General features: G+C 39.7%; 3 protein-coding genes across 12 annotated transcripts in view; 1 reads left to right on the top strand and 2 right to left on the bottom strand.

Moving 5' to 3' along the window:
- The window catches only part of GPR89A (G protein-coupled receptor 89A), a 55,606-nt gene extending 39,061 nt beyond the window's left edge, over positions 1–16,545 (top strand). The window contains 4 exon segments of one of the 2 annotated variants that reach the window (NM_001257436.2): positions 11,798–11,893; positions 14,062–14,151; positions 15,542–15,607; positions 15,751–16,545. In NM_001257436.2, coding sequence (NP_001244365.1) covers positions 11,798–11,893; positions 14,062–14,151; positions 15,542–15,607; positions 15,751–15,957 — 459 coding nt within the window. In that variant the 3' untranslated portion in view covers positions 15,958–16,545. 2 annotated transcript variants of the gene reach the window in all.
- The window catches only part of LOC708768 (NBPF member 20), an 853,661-nt gene that overhangs the window by 204,340 nt on the left and 627,995 nt on the right, over positions 1–21,326 (bottom strand).
- Positions 16,893–21,326, bottom strand: part of PDZK1 (PDZ domain containing 1) — a 36,161-nt gene continuing 31,727 nt past the window's right edge. For all 9 annotated transcript variants that reach the window (XM_015150289.3, XM_015150300.3, XM_077949739.1 and 6 more), the window contains 3 exons: positions 19,523–19,747; positions 18,594–18,884; positions 16,893–17,371 (listed from right to left, as the gene is read on the bottom strand). In XM_015150289.3, the coding sequence (XP_015005775.2) occupies positions 17,318–17,371; positions 18,594–18,884; positions 19,523–19,747 (570 nt within the window). In that variant the 3' untranslated portion in view covers positions 16,893–17,317. The remainder of the gene's footprint in view (positions 17,372–18,593; positions 18,885–19,522; positions 19,748–21,326) is intronic.

Here is a 21,326-nt window from a genome sequence, read left to right as displayed (position 1 = left end):
AACTTCTACCTTCAGCTCAGAATTTACTTGTCCTTTTTAATAATGTGTATATCTAAAAAATTAAGTTCACAATAAATTCTAAAATGTATTTCCATAGATAAATTCATTTGCTGTACATATAGTTCTAATTATTTTGTGGTTTTCTCATAATATTTTTTTATGTACAGTATTTGTGTTTACCTCTGACTTGGGTACTAATGGATTTCAATGTGATTACAGAAAAGGCTGATTTGACTTCCTAGTTTGATGACTTTCCTGCTGGGTTTGTATTTGTGCAAAGAGGAGTTTTGTCAGCTTGTTAGTTAATTTTTGATCAATGTAGATGAATGAGGATTTTCATTATATAAAGGATCTAGTGTTATAATAAATTGATGTCAGTACTACTCAGATGACATTTTAAAATCTGGATTCATTCAGTGGGAGAGAATGAATGAAGATAGTATGTTCAGTTAGCAAAGCTACTAAAAGGTATTTTCCTAAGATGCAGACTTTAGGGAAGCATGTCTTTTTTTGTTTTTTTATTTCGTTTTGTTTTGTTTTTAGATGAAGTCTCAGTCTGTCACCCAAGCTGTAATGCAGTAGTGTGATCTTGGCTCACTGCAACCTCCGCCTCCAGGGCTCAAGCAATTCTCCTGCCTCAGCCTCCCAAGTAGCTGGAATTACAAGCACGCACCAACATGCCCGGCTAACTTTTTTGTATTTCAGTAGACACAGGGTTTCACCATGTTGCCCAAGGTGGTTTCTAACTCCTGAGCTAGGCAATCTGCCCACCTCAGCCTCCCAAAGTGCTGGGACTACAGGTGTGAGCCATCGCACCTGGCCTAGGGAAGCATGTCTTTTTTTGGGGGGCGGGGGCGGAGATGGAGTCTCGCTCTGTTGCCTAGGCTGGAGTGCAGTGGCACGATCTCGGCTTGCTACAACCCCTCCGCCTTCTGGATTCAAGTGATTCCCCTGCCTTAGCCTCCCATATCGGGGAACCAGCCCAATTTTTCAACGTAGGTTCTTTTCTGTTTTCCCTAAGTGTCAGCTGGTCTGAGAAATAAAGGGAAAGAGTACAAAAGAGAGAAATTTTAAAGCTGGGTGTCCGGGTGAGACATCACATGTCAGCAGGTTCTGTGATGCCCGCTGAGCCGCAAAACCAGCAAGTTTTTATTAGTGATTTTTAAAGGGGTGGGAGTGTACAAATAGGGTGTGGGTCACAGAAATCACATGCTTCACAAGGCAGTAAAATATCACAAGGCAAATGGGGGCAGGGCGAGATCACAGGACTGGGGTGAAATTAAAATTGCTAATGAAGTTTCATGTCCCACTGGACACGCGTTGTCACTGATAACATCTTATCAGGACACAGGGTTTGAAAGCCAACAACCAGTCTTGACTAAAATTTACTAAGCAGGAATTTCCTCATCCTAATAGGCCTGGGATCCCTGCGGGAGACTGGGGCTTATTTCATCCCTTATCTGCAACTGTGTAAGACAGACACTCTCAGAGCGGCCATTTTAGAGGCCTACCCCTGGGAATGCATTCTCTTTCTCAGGGCTATTCCTTGCTGAGAAAAAGAATTCAGCAATATTTCTCCTTTTCGCTTTTGTAAGAAGAGAAATATGGCTCTATTCTGCCCAGCTCTCAGGCAGTCAGACGTACCAGTTATCTCCCTTGTTCCCTGAACATCGCTGTTACCTGTTCTTTTTTTAAGGTGCCCGGATTTCATATTGTTTAAACACACATGCTTTATGAGCAATTTATGCAGTTAACACAATCATCACAGGGTCCTGAGGTGACATACGTCCTCATCTTACAAAGATGACAGGATTAAGAGATTAAAGACAGGCATAGGAAATCACAAGAGTATTGATTGGGGAAGTGATAAATGTCCATGAAATCTTCACAATTTATGTTCTTCTGCCATGGCTTCAGTGGGTCCCTCCGTTCAGGGTCCCTGACTTCCACAACTCTCCCAAGTAGCTGGGACTACAGGTGCGCACCACAACGCCCGGCTAATTTTTTGTATGTTTAGTAGAGATGGGATTTCACCATCTTGGCCAGGATGGTCTCCATCTCCTGACCTTGTGATCCACCTGTCTCAGCCTCCCAAAGTGCCACTGCGCCCAGCCAGCATGTCATTTTTTAACAGGTTTATTGGGGTATAACTGATACATAAACCAAACATATATTTATGTACAACTGGGTACATTTTGACATACATATATACCTATGCAACAACCATCATCACAGTCAAAACAGAGAACACATCCATCCATCACTGCCATAAGATTCCTGGTGTCCCTTCATAATGCCTCTCTCCCACACCTCTAGTCCCCAGACTGCCAATCTGCTTTCTCTCATTATATATTATTTTATATTTTCTAGAATGTTATGTAAGTAGAATCCTACAGTATGTATCCTTTTTCTGTCTGGCTTATTTTACTCAGCATGATTATTTTAAATTTTCTCCATCTTATGATGTGTATTAGTAGTTTATTCCTTTGTATTGCTGAGTAGTGTTTCCATGGTTTGGATGTGCCACAATTTTGTTTGTCCATTCATCCGATGATGAATATTTAGTTGTTTCCATTTTGGAGATATTACAGATAAAGTTGCTGTGAACGTTTGTGTACAATTTTGTATATAGACGTGTGCTGTCTTTCTCTTGAGTAGGCACTTAGGAGTGGAACGTCTGGATCATATGGCAGATGTAATGTTTAACTTTTAAAGAAACAGGCAACTCTTTTCCAAAAACATTGTATCATTTACATTTCTACCTGCACTGTGTATGAGTTTCAGTTGTTCCACATCCTCACCAACACTCTGTATGGCCAGTCTTACTAATTTTAGACATTCTGATAGATATGAAGTGATATTGCATTGTGGTTTTAATTTATATTTTCTTAATGTCTAATGATATTGAGCATCTTTTCATGTGCTTATTTTCCACCGATTTTTTTTTTTTTGGTGAATTATCTGTTCAAAAATTTTGCCAATTTTTTTTTAAATTTTAAGTTCTGAGGTACATGTGCAGGATGTGCAAGTTTGTTACATAGGTAAGTATGTGCCATGGTGATTTGCTGCACCTATCAACCCATCACCTAGGTATTAAGCCCAGCATCCATTAGCTATTTTCCCTGATGCTCTCTCTCCTCCACCCTCCCTGTGTCTGTGTGTTCACATTGTTCAGCTCCCACTTATAAGTGAGAACATGTGGTATTTGATTTTCTGTTCCTGCATTAGTTTGATGAGGATGATGGCTACTTATTACTGCCCCAATTTCAGAACTCGTTGTGGGTCTACTCAGGTATTCAACTTCTTCCTGGTTCAGTCTTGGGAGGATGTATGTGTCCAAGAATTTATCCATTTCTTCTAGATTTTCTAGTTTATTTGCATAGAGGTGTTTATAGTATTCTCTGATGGTTATTTGTATTTCTGTGGGACATCAGGTGATGTCCCCTTTATCATTTTTTATTGTGTCTGTTTGATTCTTCTTTTCTTCTTTATTAGTCTAGTAGTGGTCTATTTTATTAATCTTTCCAAAAAGTGGCTCCTGGATTCGTAGATTTTTTTGAAGGGTTTTTCATATCTCTATCTCCTGCAGTTCCACTGTGACCTTGGTTATTTCTTATCTTCTGCTAGCTTTGGGGTTTGTTTGCTCTTGGTTCTCTAGTTCTTTTAGTTGTGATGTTAGGGTGTTGATTGGAGATCTTTCTAGCTTTTTGATGTGGGCGTTTAATGCTATCCATTTCCCTCTTAACACTGCTTTAGCTGTGTCCTAGAGATTCTGGTATGTTGTCTCTTTGTTCTCATAGTGTCATATAACTTCTTGATTTCTGCCTTAATTTCATTATTTACCAAGGAGACATTCAGGAGCAGGTTGTTCAATTTTCATGTAGTTGTGTAGTTTTGAGTTAGTTTCTTAGTCTTGAGTTCTAATTTGATTGTCCTGTGGTCTGAGAGACTGTTTGATTTCAATTCTTTTGCATTTGCTGAGGAGTATTCTACTTTCAATTATGTGATCAATTTTAGAGTAAGTGCCATGTGGCACCAAGAAGAATGTACATTCTATTGTTTTTGGGTAGAGAGTTTTGTAGATATTTATCAGGTCCACTTGATCTAGAACTGAGTTCAAGTCCTAAATATACTTGTTAATTTTCTGTCTCAATGATCTAACATTGACAGTGGGGTGTTAAAGTCTCCCACTATTATTATGTGGGAGTATAAGTCTCTTTGTAGGTCTCTAAGAACTTGTTTTATAGATCTGGGTGCTCCTGTATTGGGTGTATGTATATTTAGGATAGTTAGCTCTTGTTGAATTGAACCCTTCAGCATTATGTAAAGCCCTTCTTTGTCTTTTTTGATCTTTGTTGGTTTAAAGTCTGTTTTGTCAGAAACTAGGATTGCAATCCCTGCTTTTTTTTTTTTTTTTTCTTTCCATTTGCTTGGTAAATTTTCCTCCATCCCTTTATTTTGATCCTGTGTGTGTCTTTGCACGTGAGATGGGTCTCCTGAATACAGTACACTAATGGGTCTTGACTCTATCCAATTTGCCATTCTGTGTCTTTTAATTGGGCCATTTAGCACATTTACATTTAAGGTTAATGTTGTTATGTGTGATTTGATCCTGTCATCATGATGCTAGCTGGTTATTTTGCAGACTTGTTATTGTAGTTGCTTCATAGTGTCATTGCTTTGTGTACTTCAGTGTGTTTTTGTAGTGGCTGGTAATAGTTTTTCCTTTCCATATTTAGCTCTTCCTTCAGGAGTTCTTGCAAGGTGGTGATGAGTTGCCTCAGCATTTGCTTGTCTGGAAAGGATTTTATTTCGCCTTCATTTATGAAGCTTAGTTTGGTGAGACAGGAAATTATGGGTTGGAAATTCTTTTCTTTAAGAATGTTGAATATTGGCTTCCAGTTGCTTCTGGCTTGTAGGGTTTCCACTGAGAAGGCCACTGTTAGTCTGATGGGCTTCCCTTTGTAGGTGACCTGTCCTTTCTCTCTGGCTGCCCTTAACATTTTTTCCTTCATTTTGACCTTGGAGAATCTGATGATTATGTGTCTTGGGGTTGATCTTCTCATGGAGTATTTTACTGAAGTTATCTGGATTTCTGAATTTGAATGTTGGCCTGTCTTGCTAGGTTGGAGAAGTTCTGGCCTGTCTTGCTAGGTTGGGGAAGTTCTGGATGATATCCTGAAGTATGTTTTCCAACTTGAAATTTGGTTCTGTTCTCCCCATCTCTTCCAGGTACCCTGATCAGCCATAGGTTCAGTATTTTTACATAATCCCATAGTTCTCAGAGGTTTTGTTCATTCCTTTTCACTCTTTTTTCTCTAACCTTGTCTGCCTGTCTTATTTCAGCAAGATAGTTGTCAAGCTCTGAGATTCTTTCCTCTGCTTGGTCTCTTCAGCTGTTAATACTTGTGGTTGCATTGTGAATTTCACATTGTGTTTTTCAGCTCCATCAGGTTGTTTATGTTCCTCTTTAAACTGGTTATTCTGGTTAACAGCTCCTATAATGTTTTATCATGGTTCTTGGCTTCTTTGCATTGGGTTAGAACATTACTCCTTTTGTTCAGCGAAGTTTGTTACTGCCTACCTTCTAAAGCCTACTTCTGTCAGTTCATCCATCTCAGCCTCAGCCTCAGCCCAGTTCTGTGCCCTTGCTAGAGAGGTGTTGTGATCATTTGGAGGAGAAGAGGCACTCTGGGGTTTTTGAGTTTTCACCATTTTTGTGTTGATTCTTTCTCGTCATCCTCAGTTTATCTACCTTTGATTTTTGAGGCTGCTGACCTTTGGATGGGGTTTGTGTGGGGTCTTTTTTTGTTGATGATGTTGTTGTTGCTTTCTGTTTGTTTTTAACAGTCAGGCCTCTCTTCTATAGGGCTGCTGCCATTTGTTGGGGGTCGAATCCATACTCTACTCACCTGGGTCCCTCTTGCATCTGGAGGTATCACCAGTGGAGGCTGCAGAACAGCAAAGATGGCAGCCTGCTCCTTCCTCTGGGAGGAAGCACTGACCTGATGCCAGCAGGAATGTTCCTGTATAAGGTGTCTGGTGACCCCTGATTACAGGGGTCTCACCTAGTAAGGAGGCATGGGCTCAGGGACCTGCTTAAGGAAGCACTCTGACTGCCCCTTGGCAGAGCAGGTGTGCTGCACTGAAGGGACTCCCCCTCCTCTGGACTGCCCAGACCCTTCAGAGGCAGCAGGCAGGAAAGACTAAGCCTTCTGAACCACGAAGACGTTAGCCACCCTTATACCCCTGGGGGCTCCTTCCCAGAGAGATCAGTTCTGCCCATAAACCCCTACCTGGAGTTGCTGACATTTCTGCAGGGAGGCCCTGCCTAGTGAGGAGGAATGGATCCAAGTCCCACCTAAAGAAGCAGTCGGGCCACAGTCTGCCACAGCCACTGTGCTGTGCTGTGGGGAGTTCCTCCTGGTCCAAACCACATATTCTCCCCAGCACTGGCAGGGAAAAAAAGGGCAGACTGGACCCACAGTGATGGCGGCCATCCCAGGAACTTGGTCATCTTAGGCAATCTCCAGTCTCCTGCTGTTGGCTGCAACCTCAGTGGCCACTGAGCATCTGGGCAGCTCTGTGCTTGGGATCCAAGGCCCTGTTGGTGTGGGCTCACAAGGGGATCTCCTGATCCACAGGTTGCACAGATCTGTGGAAGAAGAATGGTTTCCTAGGCAGGGTGCCACAATCCCTCACCACCTTCCTTGGTTGGGGGTAGGAACTCCCCTTGCCCTGTGTGGCTCCCAGGTGGGGCTGTTGCACTACCCTGCTTTTCCTCACTGTCCGTGGGTCGTGCCCACTGCCTAGTCAGTCCCAATGGGAGAACCTGGTTACCTCAGCCTGAAAGTGCAGCATTCACTTGCTGTTTTCATTCTTGATAGTAGCGGCCAACAGCAGCTCCTTCTAGTTGGCCATCTTGGCCCCTCCTGCGACCTTGCCAGTGTTTTAATTAAGTTGTTCCTTTCCTCTGTTCTTCCTTCCTTCTTATCCTTTTTCTCCTGCTGTTCCTCCAGTCTTATAAAACCTTCAGTACAAAGTTGAATAGAAGTGGTAGGAATAGTCATCCTACCCTTATTCCTGATCTTAGGGAGATAGCATCCAGTCTCACCATTCATTATGATGTTAGGTGTTCCCTAGATGCCCTTTATCAGGTTGAGGAAGTTCCATTCTAATCATAGTTTATTGAGTATTGTTAGTCATGAAAAGGTGTTGGATTTTGTTAAATGCTTTTTCTGCATCTATTGAGATGATCAAGGTTTTTCTTTTTTAGTCTGCTGTAGTTATTTACTTAATTTTTGAATATTAAACCAATCTTGCATTCCTAGAATAAACCTCACTTAGTCATGGTAAATTATCATTTTTCTATTTTGTTAGATTCAATTTGCTAAAATTATGTTAAGAATATTTGCATTGTCTGAGCATGTTGGCTCACACCTGTATTTCCAGTACTTTGGGAGGCTGAAGCAGGCGTACTGCTTGAGGTCAGGAATTCAAGACCAGCCTGGGCAACATAGCAAGACCTCATCTCAGCAGAACAATAAAAATTAACTGAATGTGGTGGCATGCCTGTGTCCCCAGCTACTCAGGAGGCTATGGTGGGAGGATCGCTTGAGCCCAGAAGTCCAAGGCTGCAATGAGCAATTATCACACTACTGCACTCCAGCTTGAGTGACAGAGGGAGACTCTTGTCTCAAAAAAAAAAAAAAAAAAATGCCTCCATATGTATGAGGATATTGGACTATAGTTTTATTTTCTCATAATGTCTGTATTTGGTTTTGGTGTCAAAGTAATGCTTACTGACCTTAGAGAATGAGTTGAGAAGTACTGCCTCCTCTTTCAGTTAGTGGAAAAGTTTGTGTGGAGTTGTTATTTCTCCCCTAAATGTGTTGTAGAGTTTGTCAATAAAGCTGTCTGGGCCTGTAGTTTTCTTTGCAGGAAGATTTTTTTTTAACTACCAATTCTTTTTTTTTTTTTAAGATACAGGGTTTATGCAGGTTATCTATTCTTGAGTGAGCTCTTGCAATTTGAGTCTTAAGGAATTTGTCTATTTTTATTGAAGTTGTTTATTGGCATGATATTGCTCAAAATATTATCTTACTATCCTTTTAATATCTAGGACCTGTAGAGACTTCTTTTTTTCATATAACAGGTTTATTGAAATGTAATTCTCAAACAATACAATATACTCATTTAGTGTACAATGCAGTGGTTCTTAATATATTCATAGTTTTATAACCATTACCACAATTTTTGAACATTTTTATTAAGCCAAAAAGAAATTCCATACTCATTAGCAGTCATTCCCCATTTCCCTCCAATTCCCACTCCCCCAGCCCTTAGCAACCACTAATCTATTTTCTGTCTCTATAGATTTTCGTATTCTGAATGTTTCATATAAATGGAATCACATAATTTATATTGTTTTATGATTGACTTCTCTCATTTAGCATAATGGAGTTTGGGGGGCTTTTTAAATGTAATTTTTAAAAGTATATATATTTTTTTCATAGAGACGGGTCTCACTATATTGTCCAGGCTGGTCTTAAACTCCTGGGCTCAAGTGATCCTCTTGCCTCAGCCTCCCAGAGTGCTGAGCTTACAGGCATGAGCCACTGTACCCAGCCCCAGCATAATGTTTTTAAGGTACATCCATGTCATAGTGTCTTTCAGTACTTCATTCCTGGCCAGGCACAGTGGCTGATGCCTGATGCCTGTAATCCCAACACTTTGGGAGGCCGAGGAAGGAGGATCACTTGAGCTCAGGAGTTTGAGACTATCCTGAGAAACAAAGGGAGACCCCATTCTTTACCCCTCCCTCCCCGACACACACACACAATTAATAGGGCATAAAGGCACAAGCTTATGGCCCCAGCTACTTGGCAGGCTGAGCGGGGAGGATTGCTTGAGCCTGGGAAGTTGAAGCTGCAGTGAGCCGTGATTGTGCCACCGCACACCAGCAGGCAACAGAGCAAGACTGTCTTTAAAAAAAAAAAAAAAAAAATTCATTATTTTCTATGGCTGAATAATATGTTTCATTTTATAGATATACCACATTTTTTATCCATTTATTAGTTGATGTACATTAGGATTGTTCCCACTTTTGGGCCGTTATCAGTAATGCTGATGTGAACATTTGTGTATAAGTTTTTTGTTTTTGTTTTGAGACAGAGTATCACTCTGTTGCCCAGGCTGGAGTACAGTGGGGTGATCTCAGCTCACTTCAATCTCTGCCTCCTGGGTTCAAGCGATTCTCCTGCCTCAGCCCCCTGAGTAGCTGGGATTACAGGTGCATACCACCATGCCTGGCTGATTTTTCTATTTTTAGTAGAGTCAGAGTTTCACCATGTTGGCCAGGCTGGTCTCAACTCCTGACCTCAGGTGATCCACCAGCCTTGGCCTCCCAAAGTGGGATTACAGCCATGAACCACCATGCCCGACCTCATGTATAAGTTTTTATGTGATATATGTTTTAATTTCTCTTACGTGTATATCTAGGGGTAGAATTGCTGTGTCATATGCTAAGTATATGTTTAACCTTTTAATTTATTTATTTATTGAGACGGAGTCTCGCTCTGTCGCCCAGGCTGTAGTGCAGTGGCGTGATCTCAGCTCACTGCAACCTCTGCCTCTCAGGTTCAAGCAGTTCTCCGCTCAGCCTCCCAAGTAACTGAGATTACAGACACATGCAACTACTCCCGGCTAATTTTTTTGTATTTTTAATAGAGACAGGGTTTCACCATATTGGCCAGGCTGGTCTTGAACTCCTAACCTCGTGATCCGGCTGCCTCAGCTTCTCAAAGTGCTAGGATTACAAGCATGAGCCACTGCGACCGGCCTATGTTTAACCTTTTAAAGAACTACCAGACTTTCCCAAAACAGCAGCAACAGTTTACATTCCTGTCAGCAGGGGATGCATGTTCCTATTTCTCCACATCCTCACCAACTTGTTATTAACTTTTTTATTATAGCCATCCTCATGGGTGTGACAGTGCTGTCTCTCTTGTTCTTAATATTGGTAACTTGTGACTTCCCTCTTTTGTCTTTATCAGTCTAGTAGAAGTTTATTGATTTTATTGAACTTTTCAAAGAATCAACCGCTGGGTTAGTTTTCTCTCATTTTCTGCTATTTCATTGATTTCTGGTCTTTGTTATTTCCTTTCTTCTGCTTATTTTGAGTCTTTTTTTTCTAATTTCTCAAGATGGAAACTAAGATCATTGATTGGAGACCTTTGCTGATGTAGGGGTTTTAATGCTGTACATTTATTGCTATGTACTGCTGTACTAGATCTCACAAATTTTAATGAATCGTATTTCTCATTCAATTCAAAATGCTTTCTAATTTCCCTTTGATTTCTTCTCTGATTCATGGGTGATTTAGAAGTGTGTGATAAAATATTTGAGGATCTTCCAAATATTATTCTCTAATTGATTTCTAATTTAATTTCATGTGGTCTAAGAACATGTTTTGTATGATATGAATCTTTTAAATTATTGACCTGTTTTCTGTCCCAGATAGAATATGGTGATAAATGTCCTACATGTATGTGAGTAGAATATGTATTCTGCTCTTGTTGGCAGGAGTGTTCTATAAATGTCAATTACGTCAAATTGATTGATGGTATTTATTAGAGTTTCTGACTAATTTTATTAATTATTGAGAGAGGGGATCCACCTATTGTTGTGGATTTGTCCATTTTTTTATTTCTATCAGTTTTGCTTTATGTATTTTGAAGCTCTGTCATTAGGTATATAAACATTTAGAATCATTATGTACCCCTTATTGAAATGATCCTGTTATCATTCTGAAATGTCCCTTTTAATACCTGGCAGTATTTTTGCTATGAAGTCTACTTTGTCTGGCATTAATATAGACATTCTGGCTTTCTTTTAATGATTAGTGTTAGCATAATATATTTTTCCACCCTTTTACTTTTAACCTATTTGTATATTTATTAAAGTGGGCTTTTCGTAAGGAATATATAGTTGGGTCTTGCATTTTTATCCAATCTAACAATCTCTGCCATTTTGTTGACATGTTTAGACCAAAGATCAGCAATCTATAGCCCACAGGCCAAACCTAACCACTGCCTGCCTTTGGAAATAAAGTTTTATTGGAACACAGCCAAGTCCATTCATTTGTGTATTGTCTGTGGCTGCTGTCACACTCCAGTGGCAGAGTTTGCTCACCTATTATGCAGACCATTTACATTTCATGTGATTATTGATGTGGTTGGATTTTTTTTTATGTGGTTGGATTTTAAACTACTGTGTTGCTATTTCTTTTCATTGGTCCCATCTGTTCTTTTCTCCCTTTTTCCTTTTTTTAAACTGCCATCTTGGGGATTAATTGGGTATTTTTCATTATTCCATTTGATATCGTTTGTTGACTTATTAGCTGTAACTCTTTTTTTATTATTATTTTAGTATTTGCTGTTAGAGCATTCAGAAAATAACCACAAGGAATGACCCTAGGATGTCTTGATTCTCTTAATCTGACTCAAGCTACCAGAATGTTACCTTTCTGGCTCCTGATAAATTAAGGCATACTGCCATAGCTTTATTTCCCTTGACTGTTTACAGAAAAGAAAGATGGAGTAAATAGGGACTTTTGTTTGCCTACATATGAGTATCCAAAATAGATTTCCTATATATGATTTGGATTAAGAGTAGAACTGCATTTTTAGGAGCATTGACCTGTAAGATATAGTGATTAATTCATTAGTTTGAGTCACTTTTTGAAACAGTAAGTGATTGTTAAGATGCTCCAGTGTAAAAATCTGCATCTTTGCAGGCTACCATCAATATTGTTTTTGATCGAGTTGGGAAAACGGATCCTGTCACAAGAGGCATTGAGATCACTGTGAATTATCTGGGAATCCAATTTGATGTAAGTGTTATATCAGGATTCAAGATCCTGGTTTGTCATGTTTCTTTCTCTTTTATCTGCTATAACTTATCATTGTTAAGATTCTAATTTGTATGCTTTAGGTACTTGCTTCTGCTTTTGTTCTTCCCATTCACCTCTGTATATTTTGACGTATTCATATGGAAAATTTTTATATTTTGATATATTCACATGGAAAATTTGTAAAAGGCCAAGATTCTCTGTCTTAACATAAAGCCAGAAGTAATGACTGATACTTAATATTGTCATGGATGCTGATTATTTCTACAGCTGCTCCTCTGCTTCTCTATAGCCAGCTACCAGTTTACCATTTTCTCCCCACCAAAGTATTCAAATACTTCCCTCTGTGATTCTTGATGAGCTCTTCAAACGTACAACTCACCTTTGATGCCCCAGTGGAAAATTAACTACTAATTAGTGTTCCGTGTTAGAGCTGAAACGATTTCTGCTGTTAGAAATGATCTTTATCAATTAATGTGGACCTAGGGCTAAAGATGGTAACTGTCACTTCTGTACAAAGTTTTTTTTTTAATTGGCTTTTTACTGTTTCACAATACCACTGTCATAAATACACCCTTGTCGTAATTGAAGTTCAGTGTATTTATTCATAAACCAGAGCCAATGACTCAGGCTGAATAGCACTTTAATGGTAAGACCAATGTCATATAATAGTCCCAGTATAGGCCATTTAGCTGTGCTGTCAACCTAGCCACAGACTGCATGCTACCCCCAGCCATCCATCCCAGCCAGACATGCCCCTGATCTCAAAAGGACTTGGATAAAATGAAAATGCACCAGAGCAAACTGAGCCCCAATCCTTGAGAAACAGCTCAATGTACATGTTTCTTGATGCTAGATCAATTGTATATCCTCTTTGAGTATGAAGGAGCATGGTATCTGTATCTTTTATTCAAGTAGTATATAAATTATATTAAGTATGCTTTACAGGCCAGGCACTACTGTGGCTCACATCTGTAGTCCCAGCACTTTGAGAGGCCGAGACAGATCACTTGAGTCCAGGAGTTCAAGACTAGCCTGGGCAACATGGTGAAACCCCATCTCTAGAAAAAATATAAAAATTGGTTGGATATGGTGGCATGCACCGGTAGTCCCAGCTACGCAGGAGGCTGAAGCAGGAGGATCACTTGAACCGGGGAGGCAGAAGTTGCAGTGAGCTGAGATAGTGCCACTGCACTCTATTCTGGGCAATAGAGTGAGACCCCTGTCTCAAAAAACAACAAAAAGTATGCTTGGCTATTGTTGCATTTGTGTTTTCTTAAGTGTTTTACTGGGCTGAGTTTTTAGCAATACTTCTCCTTTTCTGTACTTTCTGAGGATACTTAGATGGTCATGTGTATATTCCATCTACAATTCATCTGTTTATGCCATATTTTGTAATTCTGAATAACAAATCTTTTAGATGTTAGTAATAGCAGCTCCCTTGCAGATACTTTTCAGAACTGAATCAAACACAGGGTCCCAAAACTCCTTCTCACTATGAAGCAATGCAGGAGGAGAAAAAGGTATCATGTGGTTCCAGTGAAATTCAGCTATTTCCTAGAATTTAGCTGAGAATGTCTATATATTCCTTTATTATAAAAAGAAAGATTCCTTGAAGTTTTGGTGGTTAGGGAACTATTATTCATAGACACTGAAAGTAATCAAGCTATTATTTACTTTCCTTTTAATTCCTGCTTTTCATTTATCACAGTAAAACTGTATCATTAGTTCTGTTTCTTCTGATTTATTAGTGTTATTTTTATCACTCCTCGGTACTTGCTGCCAGGCATGGTGACTCATGCCTGTAATACCAACACTTTGGGAGGCTGATATGGGAGTATTGCTTGAGCCCAGGAGTTTGAGACCAGCCTGAACTACATAGCAAGACCCTGGCTCTAAAAAAAAATTTTTTTTTAATTTTAAGGTTTAATTAAGTCTGCTAATTAAGATATCTACTGCAGTCTTTCTGTAGTTGTTTTATTTGCCACTTACTTGCTTTCCTCTCTCCCTTAAGAAAAAAAAATCAGGTAGGGTCTAATGAAGTTCCCTCTCACAGTCACGTAAATGATCAGGATATAGCTTTTACTTAGCCTTTACATCTCTCTGAACAGAGGTTTAGCAGCTGTTTTTTCTTCCTATCATGGTGGCAGGTGAAGTTTTGGTCCCAGCACATTTCCTTCATTCTTGTTGGAATAATCATCGTTACATCCATCAGAGGACTGCTGATCACTCTTACCAAGGTGTGTTTTATCACAGTGTTAAAAAGTACTGCTTATCATTTGTTTAATTAAATGTGGTACCAGCTGGGTGTGGTGGCTCATGCCCGTAATTCCAACACTTTGGGAGGCTGAGGTGGGCGGATCATGAGGTCAGGAGATGGAGACCATCCTGGCCAACATGGTGAAACCCCATCTTTACTAAAAATACAACAAATTAGCTGGGTATGGTGGCACATGCCTGTGGTCCCAGTTACTTGGGCGGCTGAGACAGGAGAATCACTTGAACTTGGGGGATGGGGATTGCAGTGAGCCAAGATCACACCACTGCACTCCAGCCTGGTGACACAGCAAGACTCCGTCTCAAAAAAAAAAAGTGGTACCATGAGATAATTTTACCTAATTAAGAATTCTGCCTCCTGAGACTTTAAACAGTCCCAAGGATTTAAAAGACATACAACCGAATTTTTAAAAAGTTAAACTACTACATAAATTGTTGGCAATATATTTACATCATATACCAATTATAGATAAGTACATTCACTAAAAGCAATAGAGAAAGATATGGTTCTGTTTTGTTCACTGGTATGTTATCAGTATCTAGAACAGAACCTAGCACATGGTAGGCAGGTATTCAGCAGATATTTGAGACTGGAAGAATAATTGTGAGAATCACTTGTAGAGAAGATATGGAAGTAGGGGGACAGAATATAGCAAGTCCTCAATGTCATCAATAAGTTCTTGGAAACAGCGGCTTTAAGTAAAACTATATACCAAGTCCTCAAAAAAATGTTTCATTCAACATTTCATTATAATGCTGATGAGAAAAATGTAGTTTTGTTATACGTCATTTCACTTAAAATCTCAGTTTCCAAGATCCTATAAATGGCATTAAGTAAGGACCTACTGAATTCAACTATTTTCTGATCAATGTAGGAAGACTTCACGGAGGTGGAAAGTGAGTCCTCTCTGGTAGGAAAGGTAGGGATTTAAAATCCAGGAGCTTTTGAATGAAAGAAGAGGTTGGGACGGGAAGGGATCTGCAGGCATCTAGCAGAGTTTTAGACAGAGCACAGGAGCCTAGTAACAATTACAAACACTCTGAGTGGGCTGGAGTGATCTGACTTAATGTTTATAGTGATGTTAAGTCACATGTGTCACATAGTTTCTGAAGTGTGATAGCAATAGGAATCCTTTCATATGTTATGTAAAGAACTTACCTCCGGGGGAAACTGTAACTTTTTCTGCAGTCTATTTTAAGTCTCTTCTTTATAGGCTTAATCATATGAATTGTTCTATACAGGATTGTGGCATCGAAGAGACACTCTCAATCAAATGTTAACCATATTTCTTATTGTTCATGACACAGGAATCTAACAGTACTGCATAAATTTATCTCCCTCTTTCTTGACAGTTCTTTTATGCCATCTCTAGCAGTAAGTCCTCCAATGTCATTGTCCTGCTGTTAGCACAGATAATGGTAAGTTTATTGAGTTACCTTTATGTTTACAGCTGTGAAATATCAGAAATGTGCTTGATACTTTTAAGAATTTTAATAATTTCCTTTGTCCTGTTCCTCACTACATTCAGAGTCACTTCTGGATTAATTCATTTGACTTACAGGGCATGTACTTTGTCTCCTCTGTGCTGCTGATCCGAATGAGTATGCCTCTAGAATACCGCACCATCATCACTGAAGTCCTTGGAGAACTGCAGTTCAACTTCTATCACCGTTGGTTTGATGTGATCTTCCTGGTCAGCGCTCTCTCTAGCATACTTTTCCTCTATTTGGCTCACAAACAGGCACCAGAGAAGCATATGGCACCTTGAACTTAAGCCTACTACAGACTATTAGAGGCCAGTGGTTTCAAAATTTAGATCTAAGAGGGGGAAAAAATGGAACCAGGGCCTGACGTTTTATAAACAACAAAATGCTGTGGTAGCATTTTTCACCTCATAGCATACTGTTTCCCGGTCGGGTGATACTATGACCATGAGTAGCATCAGCCAGAACATGAGAGGGAGAAGTAACTCAAGACAGTACTCAGCAGAGAGCGTCCCGTGTGGATTTGAGGCTGGTGCAAAGGCGGAGAGGAGCCAAGAAACTAAAGGGAAAAAATACACTGGAACTCTGGGGCAAGAGATATCTATGGTAGCTGGGCCAAACACATAGGATTTCCGTTTTAAGGTTCACGTGGAGAAGGTTATAGCTTTCCCTTGAGATTGACTCATTAAAATCAGAGATTGTAACACTTTGGCCTTAGGTTCCTTTCATCAAGCATAGCTTGGTGTTGTGCTTGTGTGATCTGACATGAGTTAGCATCTCACACCTCCTCATCTGAGCCTACCCCATTAAAATAACCAAGAAGTTATCTGTTCTTTTCCGGGAAAGGGGTAGTGTGCACCTGAAATAGATTCTACCAAAAGAGAGATTTCAGGTATGTCATTTTTTCTTGATTTCCTGTCAACTTAGTATTATACCCTACTTTCAATTCAGTAGTGATGTTTCCTTTTTTTTTTTTTCTATCTGCCCCTCACACTGTGGGGTGAAACCAGGAATAACTTAACTGGGGGAATGAGTCACTTGTGAAAGGGAAATGTTGAAAAATTTTTAGAACATTCAGACATGCAATTTAAGAAAATTCTGAATTTTATTACTAAGGTCTTATTTTGTACTTAATGTGTTTTGGGTTTCTAGAAGCAAATGAAGGTTAAAGCATAAAAAGTGAATCCAAAACAAAAGCTCTATCAAGTGTACTCAGAAGGCATTTGTTAATGGTATTTATTCTAGCAACTACAACATTGTTACAGAAGCACAATTTTAATAGGCTTATCTGCTAAGATGCTTTACTAAGCAGCTCTCACCTATACAGAGTTATGAATCATCTTTGGTGCTCACGGAACCTGTAGAAGTGAGAGACATCATACAGAGAATGTAGTTAAGTTGAAGCTTGGAAGAGATCACATGAAAAAAATCTAGCTCTTGCCTTATCTCTTCCTAAGTTAAGCATAAATTAGCAGTCTGCAATAGCCACCCGTAAGACCAGTCACACATGGTGAATGGTTTCCAGTGGAGTTTTTCTTCTAAAGAGACAGTAAACTGGTCGCAACTCATTCCTTGAGAAACGATTCCTATTAAATACCCAGAAATAGCTATCAGATAAACAGCCAACGCTATTACTTGCTTTCATCACATCTCTGTATCTTCAGAATTGGAAGAAGAATGTGAGGCTGTACTGTGGGCCTGTGTAAAAGAAAACAAAGAATTTACAAATGGTAGAGTAATGAAAAAGGGATGATCTATTCTAGAGTTGCATGACTTAAGTCAGGGAGTAGAGTCACTCACTAGAATTTCTTACTTTCACAGCATGCAGTTGACAGCAATTGTCTAGAGCTCATAAATCAAGAAGTAAAAAGTTTATCAGTATTGTAATGGGAACCCCCAGAAGAGCCTGAATCAGATGATCTAGGTATGACTAGAAGTCAGGTGACCTGAATTCTACACTTGACCGTTTTCAACTTGCTGTTTGACACATTAACAAATTCCTTAATGTCTGTATATATTTCTTTTTTATAAGACTAGGATATTGACTTCCTAAAGAGAAATTATAGAATTTTTAAATGACAACTAAAATAGTGTTTATTAAGCATTCCAGAATACGAATCAGTGGGCATTGTGTGTGTTCATTAAACTGAGTTTATTAAAATGAGTATTCACCAATTAGCAGAATATAATGGAAAGAACAACAACATCAAATTAAACTTTTTTAGAGTCTTGGCTTTGCTATAAATTTCCTTTATGAATTTGGATAAGTCAGTTTACTTTTGGACCTCAAGTTCATCTATGAAAAATTGGGCAAAAATATGAAACTGAGACTTACCAAGAAGTTTAATCCAAATATATAGAGAATGCTTAATCTTTCCTAGTAATAAAACTGGAATACCTGTCAGTTATTTTAAACAATGTTGTCTATAAGCATCACCATTTACATGCTTACTATGAGCCAGCCACTATTCAAAGCACTTTAATATAGTTAATATAATCTTAGTTAACATAATCCTGATAACAATCCTACAAATTATCCCCGTTTTATGGGTGGGAAAACTGAGGAACAGAACAAATAAATCCATTTCCCCGCAGCTGACAAATGACAGAACCAGAATTCATACATAGATCATCCAATTCAGGCTCTTCTGGGGGTTCCCATTACAATACTGATAAACTTTGTACCTCTTGATTTATTAGCTCTAGACAACTGCTGTCAGCTGCATGCTGTGAAAGTAAGAAATTTGTTGTCCTTGTACTGCCGCCTGTCCTCTACAACAACTTGATTTGTGAGTTATCTTTACATTGTCATTTTCTAGTTTTAAAAAAATCTGTGGCAAACAGACATTAAATATACTCATAGGGACTATACCCATACTCCAGTAAATTAGATCACGAAAAGAAATAGGCCCCCACTCACCCGTTCTTTTGCCATGTGCGAGTCATGCCCTGACTCCACCACTGTTCCTTCTTTAGAATCTGGAGGGGTGTCAAGTGGATCAGCCAGGGAGGAAACAATAGGGATTTTCTTAGCTTGGAAATAATCATAGGCCTTCTTTCCACAGACTAGAAGTGTGACATTCTTCCCACTGCTCTGGATTCTATCCACCACCTTCTCATAGGGTTCATCCAGCACATTCACCCCATTCACTTCAATGATGATATCTTCATCCTCTAGCCCAGCCAAGTCAGCAGGGCCGCCCTTCTGTACCTGTGAACAGAAGTTCTGAGTTATCAATTTCAAACACAGAGAAGGGGATGTCAGACTAGCTCTCCTTCAGAGGACAGATGAGGAGTTCAAGAATTTATTCTTAATCATGTTATTATTTCTCCTTGAGGTGTAGAGTTGAAAAAGGTGTTCTAATGCTTTTGTATTTATGAAGGATGTAACTTCCATATTCACATGATTAGTGGTATTATAACTAGTGATTCAGTGTCACATGTCTTCTGGGATGAAGGGGGATAAATAGGTCCCCCTTCTTCACTCCCAACTGGAAAGCTATAGGGAGTCTTATCAGTCCCTACAGGGTAAGGGGCATTATGCCAAATGCACAGAAGCAAACAAGTATGACTGCCAATCAGGGTTGATAGTGACTGTCAGCTAGAGTTCAGTCAACTCACACTGTTTGGAACAGATGTTTGGGAAGCAAAAAACTCGTGAACTTATGATGTACTGGTAGCTAACCTAAAGGGTATGGGACCATGACAACATTTATCTGAACCCAGGTGAGACCCCTCAGTGTGTGCCTTCAATGGAACCTCTCTACTAAGCCGTCAATGGGCGGGAAAAGCTGAGACTATCCTAATTGTGGCTGTGTTTGTTGGGCTGCTGGAACCAGATTACCATACCTCTTTGATGAATGAGCCTGGCAGACCCCGAATCGAATTTAAGTGAAAGCCATAGCCATTTTCACCTTTAGCCAGCCTGCAGAGTTTAGGCTTATGATCTACTTCCTCTGTAGTATCTGGTGGACTTGAGACTTCCAGAGAAGCGGGAGTAGGAGCTGGAGCCTCCTTGACAGAGCCATTGGGCAGTTCTTGACTTTGATAGTAGAGAAATGGAGAAAAATGAGCCTTTTGAAAAATAAAGGGAAAAAACATTAACTTAGTTGTAACCATGAGTAAGTTATACTTTGTTAAATGTGCTAATTTTTATGGTATCATACATATTCCACTGTTCTTCCGGATATGTCTGATTGTAGGCTGTAAAATTTCTCTACTTACCCCAACCAGGAAAGGTATAAAAGAAGATTGCGCTTCGTTGTGGAGTAATATGTGTATACATGTACACAAATGCACACATGAACATAAAAGCAGTATAGGATGCTGTACAAGGATCCAAAAAGATGTCTAAAAAATTACTAATTTCTTTTGAGTTCATGATAGTGAGCAAGTCACTGAACAATCTATACATAATTCCCCTGTTGGGAAATGACACATCGGACTGACTAGCCCAGTACCTCATGCAAAGTACATTCTTCTGGCTTTTCCTTTCGGTAAGATGATCTTCAGAGCTCCTTAAACACATTCGAAAAATGTAAAACACAAGACACTTGTGATAGTTAATTTTAGGTGCCAACTTGACTGGATTAAGGAATACCTAGAAACCCAGTAAAGCATTATTTTGGTGTGTGTCCATGAGGGTGGTTCCAGAGGGGATTAGTGTGCGAGTCCGAGTGAACTACAGAAAAGGCAAAGGTGTCAGTCTGTCTGCTAGGGCTGGGATACACTCTTCCTCTCCTGTGCTTGGACATCAGAATTCCAGGTTCTCTGGCCTTTGGACTCTAAGATCTACAGCCACAGCGCCCCAGATTCTCAGGCCAAATGCATAGAAGCAATCAAGTAGGAATGCCAATCAGGGGTGACGCCAGTAAGTCAGATTTGGACGGAGCCGCACTCCTGGCATCCCAGGGTTTCAAGCTTGAAGACAGCCTGTTGTGGGACTTCTTAGCCTCCACAAATTCCCCTAATTAATCTCCTCTCATGCCTGTATCTTTATATCCTACTAGATCTGTCTCTCTGGAGAATGTTAATATAACACTATTTTTATCACTATCCGAAGACTCAAAGCTACTAGAAGAGAACAACCCATATATACAGTAATAATTGGTGAGAGGGTGACAGCTATTATATGGTCACATATTGTAACAAAAGTTAATTCCAACCCTTTGCTGCTTGCCAACACCCTCCCCTTCCAGACCTGGGATCTGTGTGCTTATTTTACTATGTATTGTTGTAACCATTAGCTGTCACTTGTGTTATGCCAAACTCTCCAACATCTTTAAATACTCCTAATTCATATCAACTCCCAGACCATCCATGTGAAGAAATGATGGTCTTGAATACCGAAGAGGCATAGAACAGGAAACAGGACTGATTTTTTGTAATAGAATTATGAGCCTAACTGGCTGTTTTAGTTGAGACAACTAGAGTGGACCTGGGTATGGTGTGATCCTGGATCAGCAGCAAAATGGCTGCCCACAAGTGTCGGGAACATTTGTTAGGCGATGAGTAGGAAATCAAGCAATGGAAGGTGAGCACAGTGTGGGCTCTACTTCAAATCGCACTGTTAGCAGCCTGACTAAAATTAGATTTTGAGTCCTCTGGTTATCATCTGTCTTACCACAAGACCACATCTCCTTCCTTTGTAAGT

Source organism: Macaca mulatta, chromosome 1, assembly GCF_049350105.2.
Source record: "Macaca mulatta isolate MMU2019108-1 chromosome 1, T2T-MMU8v2.0, whole genome shotgun sequence".
NCBI lineage: Eukaryota > Metazoa > Chordata > Mammalia > Primates > Cercopithecidae > Macaca > Macaca mulatta.
This window is presented reverse-complemented; position numbering and strand designations above follow the sequence as displayed.